At 39.9% G+C, this 12,739-nt stretch overlaps 1 protein-coding gene across 4 annotated transcripts in view; it reads right to left on the reverse strand.

Moving 5' to 3' along the window:
- The window catches only part of ubr1 (ubiquitin protein ligase E3 component n-recognin 1), a 112,559-nt gene that overhangs the window by 43,867 nt on the left and 55,953 nt on the right, over window positions 1-12,739 (reverse strand). For 3 of the 4 annotated variants that reach the window (XM_057858762.1, XM_057858760.1, XM_057858763.1), the window contains exons 19-26: window positions 10,158-10,265; window positions 9,560-9,608; window positions 9,365-9,489; window positions 9,241-9,293; window positions 9,050-9,152; window positions 8,932-8,980; window positions 7,962-8,116; window positions 4,230-4,329 (exon numbers count right to left, since the gene is read on the reverse strand). In XM_057858762.1, the coding sequence (XP_057714745.1) occupies window positions 4,230-4,329; window positions 7,962-8,116; window positions 8,932-8,980; window positions 9,050-9,152; window positions 9,241-9,293; window positions 9,365-9,489; window positions 9,560-9,608; window positions 10,158-10,265 (742 nt within the window). The remainder of the gene's footprint in view (window positions 1-4,229; window positions 4,330-7,961; window positions 8,117-8,931; window positions 8,981-9,049; window positions 9,153-9,240; window positions 9,294-9,364; window positions 9,490-9,559; window positions 9,609-10,157; window positions 10,266-12,739) is intronic. The other variant, XM_057858761.1, reaches the window with a different exon arrangement.

Here is a 12,739-nt window from a genome sequence, read left to right on the forward strand (position 1 = left end):
TTTTTTGCCGATTCCGATACTTTGAAAATGACGTGATCGGGACATCTCTAGTTGAAATCATGGCGTCTTTAATTATGCTCTCACCTCCAGATAGGGTTTCGCTGTTTAATTTTTTTAAAATGCCCTCCTGTTCAAAAATTTTCTTCCCCCAGAAAGTTCTTAAGAAAGACAAAAAAAAGATTTTAAGCTTTCCAATGATGTATCATACGTATATATTGGACAATTTTGAAATATGGCTAAATTGGGCGTCTCAAAGCGGAACTTCAAGTCATCTGAGTGTTTTCCGACATATATAAACCAGGCATGAAAATCTCTCACCTTTCGGCGAAATTCGCCGTTTTGAAGTCAAAAAGGGCGACCTACGTGAATTGCGTAGATCCGAGGAGAAATTCTTTTTTTTGGGGGGGGGGGGGGGGGGGGGGTTTATTTAATTATTATTATTATTATCATCATGTGATTAATTTAGTACGTAAACTGAGCACTTAAGAACACAGTCAGCAAATCCTTCTAGATGCTTCGCTGACGAGAACCAATCATCGGTCCAAGCTGCGTTCCATTATTCCAAACGCGCGCACTCCTTACTGTACATGGAGTGCTCGGAGAGCCTTTGGTTGCATTGCAAAGCTGCGAAAAAAAAAGCAGGCCTTATCCACACCGGGGCAGACCAGAGCGCAGCATACACACTTGCCTGTATTTGCCAGCAGATTGAATTTGGTGAGTAATGGTTTCAGTCGTTTTCACATTTTGCGATATAAAAAAGTTACTGCCATTCGTTGCAGCTTGCGTTGAACACTGCCAGAGGTAGCCAAATCTCCCATGAAAAAAAATAGCTCCCGTTAAATTGGCGTCAAGCTTGTGTATTTAGCGGGAATATAAATGAAGAAACACACTGTTGAGTCAAATTAAGCGGCATGCTCTCGGATGGAGGGGGCGCCTCACATCGCTCCCGTCGTCCGACGGAGACGCGTTATTTTCGGCTTGGATTTGAGCTGTCGGCCGGTGTCGGCACAACACCGGCCCGACGAGTTGTGGGAATGAGTCCTGCTTCTTAAAGCTTTTCAGAAATACAGGGATCCCTCATTTTTCGCGGTTAATGGGGACCAGAACCCGCCGCAATAAATGAAAACCGCGAAGTAGCGCCCCCCCCCCCCATTTTTTTGTGCGTGTTCAATGTATTTATTCAGATTTTACATTGGAAAAAAGATACGACATGATAAGACATGTTTTTCACTTTTTTCACCAAAGTATCATTTATAAATGGTTTTCAAGCACTTCAAAATGTAAGAATTATGGTAAGTTTTAAACATGTTACTGCCCCACCGAATTATTTTTAAATAAAGATACACGATAATATCTGCTACCGATAAGTATCGGCCGATAATGGCAATTATGAAGTCACACAGATAATACAGATAATAAAAAAATAAACCGATAATGCAATCCGATAATTATATACTTGATTTAGCCTCCAAATGTGCGCAACCAAGCAGTTTTCTCCACTTTTTCACTGCCGCCTGCTCAACCCCTCCCCTCTCTGAAGCCCCTGTGGGAGGAGGGGTTTAGGAGTACGGCGTCATAGAGGAGGCGGTGTTACACATCAATGTTGAGGGCCTTGAGGCGCCCTCACTGGCGTGCGTTGCTTTTCCCGTGTGTGAAATGAAATAAACGACGCGCTCGCCATTTACAAAACAGTTCCTCAAGGCGTAAAGAAAGCGTCCTCATTGAACACCACTAGCACTAACCCAGCAGCCATTTAAAACTGCATCACAATGATTTCTGGAACGAATACGAGGCTGCTGCTAGCACGAATGCTAAAGCTATTGTTAACAAATAAACTATAAAGGAAGCTACAGGGCTTGTGACGATACAGAGACGCTGCGGTCCTCCGGGAGTCGGGGTGTTTGGGAATGCAGCCCAAAGCGAGTGGTAAACTCCCATCTATGGCTAAACACCTCACGAGATCGATAGTTGACAAGTAGCTGTCTTCCGACGGAGCCCGCCGGTCCGGCAGGCCGCCGCCGCCTCGCCCTAGGCGGGTAGAGCATGAGAGCAGAGCCATGCACCGAAGCGAGCGCTGCAGCGAGCCGGCCGGGGCGGGCGGATATCCGGTACAAACTTGGCTGCCGCCGCCACTCCGGTTCAAGACAGAGGCCTGGCGCGGGTGCTAATTTGGCAGCCGGGCGGACTGAAGGGCACAGGCGGGAGGAAATTCCCGAAATGACCCGATAGCCAAACCCCTGGATGAAAAAATAATGCAGTTTATACGACCACGGTTCTTCGTGAAAGACATGCCGATCACATCAGTTACCGCGGACCACGGACATTTACACAGGTGATGTCAACAAACCATGTTTATCATGACGGCACAGTGGTTAGTTGATGATTGTAACATGCACCAAACCACACAAAGAAGTCATCCAGTCAGTAATGCATTCAGTACGCTTTAAATTTATGACGTCTTAATCAGATCATTCTTCTTAAATCTAGTCAAATAATTTTCCCCATATTGTTTGAGTGTTGAAGACTAGTTGAATGTGCCAGATTATTCCACCTACTTGAACTAAATATTGCAATTTGTTCTTATTAAGCCCAAACATCTAAAAAAAATTGGTCATTTTTCACCTAAATCAAGAAAAAAATTGCTTTCAAATGTTTTGAACCATACATATTCTTGAATAAAGAACATTTCTGACAATTTTTTTTTTTTTTTTTTTTTTTAGGATTATGTATAATAATTTATTGCTTAAAATAAGGCTGTTAAGCTTATTTTCAGCTGGCCATTTTTCTTCAAGAAATCTGAGTGAAATATACTTGAAGTGCTGGCAGTTAATTTAACTTATTTCCAATAGATTTACACTGAAAACAAGGGACTTTAACTAGTCTTAAGGAGCTGTGTTTTTGCTGTGTAGTAATGTTATACTTTAGGAATGGCATACTTTTAAAGCCATTTTTGTGCAACTTATGAATTTACTCTGTAAGTAATTGTTGCCAAAAGTTTACCATTACACAATGTCAGACAATCTGTCTTTATTTAGATGTTGGAATTTACTACTACTACTACTACTACTACTACTACTTGTTCATATTTGATGTTGGAAAAAAAAGAGCAATATTATTTTTGCACAGCAATATTTTCTCTTGTGTATACTTTAAAATTTTACATAAATCTTTAATAAAATTATCGGCTTGACATTATCGGTCATCGGTTGGAACGAGGAGGAAATTATCGGTTATCGGTATCGGCTGACAAATGCATTATCGTGCATCACTATTTTTAAACAAGAATGAATGAATTGAAGGAAGAAAAGAGGCAGACTGACTGAGTCACAGCCAGAAAGTGTTGATGACAGTTTTGATTTCTATTCACTGTTGCCCCCTCCCAATTAAAGTATGTCACAGTCGCAGCCAATTATTATCTAAAGCTGGTTAAAATTGAAGTTATGTTGTTTTAAGGTGTATTAAATACTTGTTCATGTGCCCCTTTTGATCTACGAGCACCCGCCCCTCCACCGGTCTCTGCACGGCCCTGCTGAAACACTGTGGGTCGACAGAGCTCAATATTTTGTTGGGGTGTACAGTGTACTGGAACATATTTCCTCCACACCCTTCTCACCTTTTTAACCCCTGACCCATTTTCATGCCTGATAAACGGAATTGTATTAGTATGGTATGAGTATCGGCTGATACTGCACAGTCATCGGTGCCAAAAAATGGTGCAACACTACTTAATTTGGAGTGATGAGGTGACTCGCAGCCCTGCATTTACTGCAAAATGGCTTATTCAGCTGCGATCGAGGTGCTGCGATTGACGTCATCACTCGAAACTAATATCATAATAGCTATAAGACGATAGCAACACAAACAAACACTTTTACAGCACAAACGTAGCATAAGCAAATAGCACCATTTCGGGTCCATTTTGCAATAAATGGGGGCTGCGTGACGTTATCACATGAAATTAATACCTCAATATCTCAAAAATAACAGCGGAACAAACGATTGATGCCATTTTTAATCAAAATGGGGGGCTGGTTGACCTCAGATTGACCTATAAAAAATGTTAATATCTCAAAAATGATAGCAGCACAAATGATTTTTTTTCCCAGCACAAACGAGCACAACCCTAGCATAAACTAATGATATGATTTTTACCTAAATTTGCGTCTGATGGGGGACGCAACTTTACGGAGGTTTTTCCATTTCATACGTCAGAGAAAATGTAGACTTACTGCGAGCCTTCAGGCTAAAATCAAATGTCACCTCCCCTGAAGCGCTTTCCTCAAGTTGACTTTTTTCTTCCAGCAAAGCCTGGCCAATAAGGTGCAAGGCCTACGTGGAGCAAGGGAAAGTGGTTTGGTGTTATCCGACGCATTGAGTTTCATTTATTGTTGATTCTTTTGATCTGGCAAATGCTTCTTAAGAACTTGCAAGAAAGTGACACTTTGAATGCGCTCTACAATGGAGATTCTAGGAACAGGGTTTTATGAATTTTGTCCAGAATACATTTTTCCTCATTTTTTGCGGGTTTGGGACCTCTTATCCTGTGAAAATCTGCAAAGTAGAGGCAGAGCTTATTTACATTTAAAAAATAATATATATTTTTGTGTGGGTGTGTGTTTATGTTCAATATCCGGTGGCATCTCTACTTACGAACGTCTCTACATAAGGAATTTTCGGGTTAAGACACGCCTCAACCGGATAAATATTGCCTCTTGTTACAAAGTAAATTTCAGGATTTGCAAAGGAAAAATACAGTATGGGCTGCTACTCGCAGCTCCTTGAGTTTACTGAACGTAACATACTTATAGCTGCTCTGCCATTGGCCATTCCCTAGCATCTTCCTGGAATCTAATTGGTGAAGATGGACCTCTACTATATGTGTATGTTTGTATCCATAAGTCCTCTTTATTTGCCCGTCATGCTCTGACAGCTTTACATGAGTGTATGAACTTTTATTCTTTACCCTATTCTTGTTTTTTTTAACATTAATCTGATTGTTACATTTGTTACATGTTTGGATGAAAATTATCTCACTTTTTAATGGATGTAAAGATCCCGACTGGACAGAAATGGAGTAAGTGACAAAATTTATCGGATGACACTTATTGAAATCTGTCATAGGCATTAATGCCCATGACAGTGTCGTGTCATAATTATGACAGTCTTATGACACCACTTCCAAATAAAGTGTTACCTATTAACTCAAATAAATCAAGAAATAAGCCGCAGGATTCAAAATGAGGATAAAAAGTAGCGGCTTATAGTCCGAAAATTACAGTACTCCATTCGTGACACCTAGAACACCTAACAAAGATACTGTATAACTCGGGCTGTCAAAATTATCGCGTTAACGGGCAGTAATTAATTTTTAAAATTAATCACGTTAAAATATTTGACGCAATTAACGCACATGCCCCGCTCAAACAGATTAAAATGACAGCACAGTGTCATGTCCACTTGTTACTTGTGTTTTTGGGTGTTTTGTTGCCCTCTGCTGGCGCTTGGGTGCAACTGATTTTATGGGTTTCAGCACCATGAGCATTGTGTAATTATTGACATCAACAATGGCGAGCTACTAGTTTGTTTTTTGATTTTACAAATTTTATTGAAACGAAAACATTGAGGGTTTTTAATATAAAATTTCTATAAATTGTACTAACATTTATCTTTTAAGAACTACAAGTCTTTCTCTCCATGGATCGCTTTAACAAAACGTTAATGTTAATGCCATCTTGTTTATTTATTGTTATAATAAACAAATACAGTACTTATGTACAGTATGTTGAATGTATATATCCGTCTTGTCTTATCTTTCCATTCCAACAATAATCTACAGAAAAATAGGGCATATTTTATAGATGGTTTGAATTGCGATTAATTAATTTTTAAGCTGTGATTAACTCGATTAAAAATTTTAATCGTTTGACAGCCCTATGTATTACATACAAAATGAGTGGGTTTGCTGAAGAGCATTGCGCGCTGCAAAGTGTCACGGCCTTTAGACCTAAATACAGAGGTACCTCTCTACAAACGTTACTTTCAGGTTACGAGTATGACACGTTTCATCGTGAAAATATTGTCCCTTGCAAAGATAGAAATTTCAAGTAACGACAAGCAAAAATACTATACAATACTGCAAAAGATGCGTACGTACTTGCTCCCTGCTTTTAAATGTTGCGCCACAAGATCTTGCTGCCCTGTTGGTCATAATGTTTCCCATCATGCTTAGCCATGGAATTTGGCATGCCTATTGGCCTATTGTTGATGACCTTTCAATGGCGTACCGCACGCAGGCTATTTTTAGACCGTGACGTCGCATCGTAAAGCGGAAGTAAAGCCGAAGTGGGACATTATAGACCCGCCCTCGCATAGACCCAACGTAAAAAGTGCTACTTTTCACCGGGAATCTTTCAAAAACGCACATGCCGATCACGCATTGCTTTTTTGGAACTTGTAAAAAAGACTCTAGACATTACGACCATGAAGGATGTTTTCTTCATACGTTCCCGGAAACCAAAAACTCGGGAGGAAAAAATGTGAAAACCGAATCAACTTGCGCGGACTTTAACACCAGCTCGGCGATTCCATTCACGTTTCATATGCAGGAAACATTATGTTGGGTTGGCATGGTCTTTCAGAGGACAAAGATGTAAGCCATTTTTATATTTTTACTTAATTTTTTTAACGTAACGTTGTGCCGTACTGCTTCTGTCTGACAATGAATGACCTGAAAAAAATTACAATGGTATCTGACTGCCACTGTTACCGTTTCTGTTATATATATATTAAAAAAAACAACTTTAGTAAGGGGGAAGTGTAAATAAATTATAGGATAAAGATGTGTTATCAATGAAAAAATTAAAAGTGTTCGTTGGCTGTCACTGAGTAGCATTTGTGATCGCTACACAAAGCTAACTAAATTACCCCCAAGAACGGTAAGAGACGTAGGACAACCAGAGGATATATATGAAAGACAGGGCTGATGGTAAAGGATAGCTTGTTGAAACCGGAGAATGTCATTGTCAGTCGCGTCGATAAAAAAAAGCTAAAGCTATGCTTAGGTCGGCTCGTTATATTCGTCTTTTTCAGCCTTCGACACTAAAGCCATCTCTTTAACTGAACATTTTTATGTTCTTCCACATCTATGCCAGTCAATTTGGCACCAGGCACATCATTTCCGGAGAGAATTGGTAGGTTTAGCGCTGTAAACATCTCCTTCGTACACGATTTCCATTCATTTCTTATTAGGGACAAACGGTGGCTTGTCCTAGCTTAGCAACAGTACCTAATGCCATGAATATTAATGAGCGGAAGGGACGTGTTGCTTGCAGTACGCCATTTGGGTGTCGCAGTATGATAACGTGCACAGTGTTATCGTTTATAGTGCAGGTCGACGTCTAAGCTAAATCAGCACAAGGCTTCTCGTGTTTGTGTCTCACAAAGAGCGGGATAGGCGATAGGCACCATTGATCTCGTGAAAGAGGACGTTGCCTCACACGATCAGTAAGTTTCTTTGAATTTTGTTCTATCTACTTCTTTACAGTATCAACGGTTTGATTAGGTTAGGTATGATTCAAATGTGTTTGGCTGTTCTTTTATTCCGGTTTTAACCCAATTATAAAATTTTATGTCGGGTGTCAGTCGTGCTTGGAACGGATTAGGGCATTTACATGCAAAATGTGTCTGTATTTATTTAAATCTTCGGGTTATGAGACTACTTCCAGAACCAATTAATGTCGTGTGAAGAGGTACCAATGTATGCATTTGCAAGTATCTTTCCTAACTCTCGCTAAATTATTTTCAATTACGACAGGACTGCTGTGAAAAATGTGATTAGAATAGGAGACTGTGTGTGTGAATAATGCTCTAGCTAAGATGTTGCACGTAAATAATTTAACCGACAAATATCAAAGGGAAAAAAAAGGTGGCAAGCATAGCCGAGTCGCATGCAGTTTTTTTACCCGTTGGATCATTATTTCACTCCAGAGATTTGACTTTTCTTCAGCTGCCCTCTGCAGCAAGCGTCTGAGGATGTAGACAAGGATGTCACAGCAGAGGAGATGTACGATGCTTGAGAAAGCCGGACAGAAAGGAGGCGGCACCGGAGGACGCAGAGCTGAGCAAAAATGGATAAAAATACATAAATAAATATATAAAGAGTACATTGGTACTTCGACATATTGAGTGCAATACATAATGCCCTCTCGCAGCAATGCAATAATGTAAATGAAGTATACACGAAATGCGCTACATAATGATCATGTACAGTGATACCTCTACTTACGAACGTCTCTACAAACGATATTTTCAGGTTATGACACGTATAAACGGGAAAATATTGCTTCTTGTTAAGAGAAATTTCAGATTAGGAGAGGTAAAAATACCCTACAATATTGTAAAAGATACGTATGTACTTCCTTCTTTCAGCTTTTAAATGCCGCGCCATAAAATGCTGTTGCCCTGTTGGTCATAATCTGTCTCATCCCATCCCCTTAAGTATGCTGCTCTTCTTTTAAAGCGAGATAAAATACAGTAGTAGGCAATGGCAACCGAAGCTAGCTTGTCTTTTAGCACACAGAGTTTGCTATGAGCTTGAGGAGTCATGTGATAACGTCTGCAGAATTTGCTGGAACCTAAAAAAGGCGCCAATAGAGGGCGATAAAGCATTACAAATAAAGTCGGGCGAACAGAGGACATGACAGCAAATTTAATGTGGTTTTTAGTAGAGCTGGGAACGAATTAAGCAATTTACATGTAAAACGCGATTCATTATACAAAAAAAAAATCGTAACACAAAAGCCACTCCAGAACAAATTAATTTCATACCTTGAGGTACGACTCTATTTAGTAGACGTGACTGGTTTGTATATAGTATTAGTAGTATACAATAACTAGAGAGGGCCGTGAAGGAGAGACATTTGCAGCGATTACCTTTATCAGCCCCATCGTGAACACGCCTCTTCTTTTGTGACTCTTCAGCCTAGACCAGATCAGAAAGAAGTATTTTATGAATGATAAATAAAGTAAGAGAGTTAATGAGATGTAGTACCTTGCTGTGCTGTGATCTTGAATAATGGTAGAAGAATGGATTGAATTGAACCAAATACTCCCTCTTCACTTCATATAATCCGTGCCCTGACACTCCTGGTTTCCTACATTCAAAAGAAAAAGTAACAACAACAACAACAAATTAAGCCTTGAAAACAAATATTATTCCTTGATTTGAACTCAAGTACGTACTTGAATGTGGCAACTTTATCTATTACAGACTCAAGACCTGTTTCATGGCTCTCCTGCAAAAAACATTGATATTTATTGTACATTACTTTTTGTGTATAACGCAGGATAACACGGCATTACATACATTATCTGGCAGGCCTTTGACCAAACTACTATGTGCCATGGGTTCAATGCACAGCAGGTGGATGACCTCCCTCATCGTGACATCCTCTTTCGTCACGTCCGTGACACCGGGGACGTAGCGCTCACCTGCAATGACCTTGGTCAGCCACAGCATGCAGCACTGTCTAAACTAATATGAGCCATAAAGTTGCAATACCAACTATGATGATAAGGAGATACAACATCTCTTCTGCCAGTCGATTCCACTGCAACAACAACAATTCATTCTGGCGATATAGCCACATTATCAAACAGTTTAGAGTAGGGATGTCCCAATCTGATCACATGATGGGAAATCGGTCCGATCGCGCCATTTTTCAGAGGATAGTAATCAGGTGAAAAGGATAGGGTTTTTAATTTAAAAAAAAATATATATAAATGTTTTTCTGCGTCTTGCTCGTTCAGCGCTACAGCATCTCCCCCTTCCTCCTGCTAAGCAGTGGAGCAGAACTGTCTAGCTTCCGTTTGGTACTTAAAGTTAACGATGATTGACAGGTTTGTAGCTTTGATCTTGCCAGTGAAGCTTGGTAGCTCTACGATCATCGTTAAACTTGCATAAGTGTTATGTGGCAACTCATTGTATAAATGAGAGGCTGTTTTCAGCAGCGTGAGCGTCAAAGCTTGAGTGGATTTTAGTGGACTCAATGAAGCATTTACTAAACAAAAGCATTCTTTCCATTGTTTTTGTTAAAAAATATGCAATCGGGACATCCCTAGTTTAGAGTTGCACACCATGAAGACGTGGCATGACTTACTGGTACATGGTCTCGGATGGAATAACCTTCATTGAAGTAACTCAAGAGCTCAAATCGTATTAATAGCAGCATAAGAAAATGGTTGGCATCCATCCTGGAGGCAGCAATCTGTAAATAGTGTTATTAAAAAATAGATTATTAAAAAATGTGATCAATTTTAATATAATATTACTTCCCGTGAATTATAATTGTGATAGGTTGTGAAAAATCTGGAATCTTGAAGGAGGTCACTTTTAATTACTAAACAAAGCAGTAATACAGCAGAAAATTGGATTAATTCATCGGAATTATCCATTCAGATTCAGAAAACCATAGATCCTGGGTGGCACTGGGAGACTTTTTCAGGCCAAGGGTCAGGGTCAGACATTTAACCAGGTCACTCTTGCATTGCCCACACGCACGTATGCACAATTATGAGTAGGGATGGGAATTGATAAGACTTTAAGATTCCATAATCGATATTGCTTAACGATGCGATTCATTATCGATTCCCTTATCGATTCTAATTTGGACTAATGGACTGTATGAGGTTCTGGGTTCAATATGTTTTATGGTTCTCCTCAGGGTGTCGGTTAGAACACAAGAAGCGAAGAGTGGAGTTGGTCTTTGGCACTTTTAATCCAACTTGGGAACAGGCACAACTATATACAGGCAATGGCACTTGATATGACAATCACTCAATGAGCAGATGAGAGCATGCGTGGAAAGATGTTGATGTATTTGTATGTGTGTGGAAGAAGACTGGAATGTGTGGGTATGTGTGTGGTTCTGAAAGGAAAGAAAATTACATCATATTGGTGCTGATGCAATAAACAATGCAAATTGACTGTAAAGAAGTCAAAAACACACATACATGACACATAATATTATAATGACACAAAGGTGGGGGCGCGCGAGCGCGGGCGCACAACCCAGAAGCACGCTGCGTGCACGTGCGGTCATCTTAGCCATAAAAGTGGCGAAAATTAAGCACTTTACACTCATGTGGATGTACAACATCATCTTAAGATGCTAAACTAACACATTCTCTCAACACATATGTGCAACGCGAATATAATGTAAACAACGCTCCCCTTGATGCAGCGAGAACGAGCGGGAGCAACCAGCCGACGTAACAGTAAAAACATGAAACTGTCGCGCTGATAACGGTTCTAACCTATCATAAGAACTTTATGGCATGAAGGGAAAATACTTGCATTCGTTCATGGACGCACACAGATTAATACTTCGTCTAACAGGTGGCCGTTCTCTATTCGAAATGCGCACCTTACACCTATTCTCGGTCCCAGAATACACAGTGCGAATGACGTAGGACAATAACATAAGGTAACTGACTGGTTGCTATGGGAACGAACGTATACCCATGGAATCTTTCTAACAGGAGTATTCAAATTGTTAATAAAATCATTTAGGATGATTTAAAATGCATATATGTTATATTTTTCTTATAGCGTATTCGACGAGTAATACGATAGACCCATTAATAGACTTTTTTGGAAAAATCACCATTTCTTTAAGTAGTGTCATGAATAATGACCTGGCCTGTAAAAGTCAATGCAAATTCAGTCGACAATAACTCTTTCCAGGTTACAGTTGATGAGAAGTTTCTCCATGAATAATTATGTAGCCGTGCTTGCTGATTTGAGCGTGTGTAACATGCGTAAATTTCAAGACGTAAATTATGCTGGTTGGACCCGATAAGAGAATCGTTAGATAAATTACCAAACGATTCCATGGAAACGGAACACATAGAACCGGTTCTCGATTCCCATCCCTACTCGTGAGCGACACAACCCGACACAAACACAATACAGTGGTACCTCAACATGCGATCGCATCGACATACGATGCTTTCGAGATCCAACATTAAATTTGACTTTGTCTTGACAGATGACGACATGCTCAAAATACGACGATTTATGACAGCGCATCAGCGCAGACGTCATTATCAGCTGACAAGACAGATCCCACTAAAATTGCGCCACGCCTTTCCGTTGGAGGCCGCCCCAGGCAGAGTTGAGGTGGCTTTGACTGTGATATACTCAAACACACGCTGCGTTCAAACGCCGGATTTAGGTGGAAACAGGACAATTTTTTTACCGCACACAAGCAGGAAGGATTGTCCCTTGCTGTCGTCACTAAAGCAGGTGAGTGCTGTCACTAGCAAACTTGACACATAAACTCGACTCATCTGATGTCCTTCACATTAATGTTCCACTCGGGATTCAAATTGGAAGGGCAGAACCGAGGACATGTTAATGTCGTTAAAGAGTGACACGGTAGAAGTCTGGCAGCTTGTCCATGTGACGTCACTACCCTGCGACGTCAAATTTCGACGTCAAAGTTAAAATAATTTTACAAATTTTATCAAAACGAAAACATTCAGAGGGATTTTAATATCAAATTATTATAACTCGTACTAACATTTATCTTTTAAAAAACTACATATCTTTCCATCCGTGGTACACTTTAAGGATTTAGAATCTGTTTTTGGACTGTTGAACAAATTCATCGAATTATAATGTACGTATTCTTATGGGAAAATCCTTTAAAAGGGTAAATATAAAAAAAAACGTTTAAAA

This window comes from Corythoichthys intestinalis, chromosome 15, assembly GCF_030265065.1.
Source record: "Corythoichthys intestinalis isolate RoL2023-P3 chromosome 15, ASM3026506v1, whole genome shotgun sequence".
Lineage (NCBI taxonomy): Eukaryota > Metazoa > Chordata > Actinopteri > Syngnathiformes > Syngnathidae > Corythoichthys > Corythoichthys intestinalis.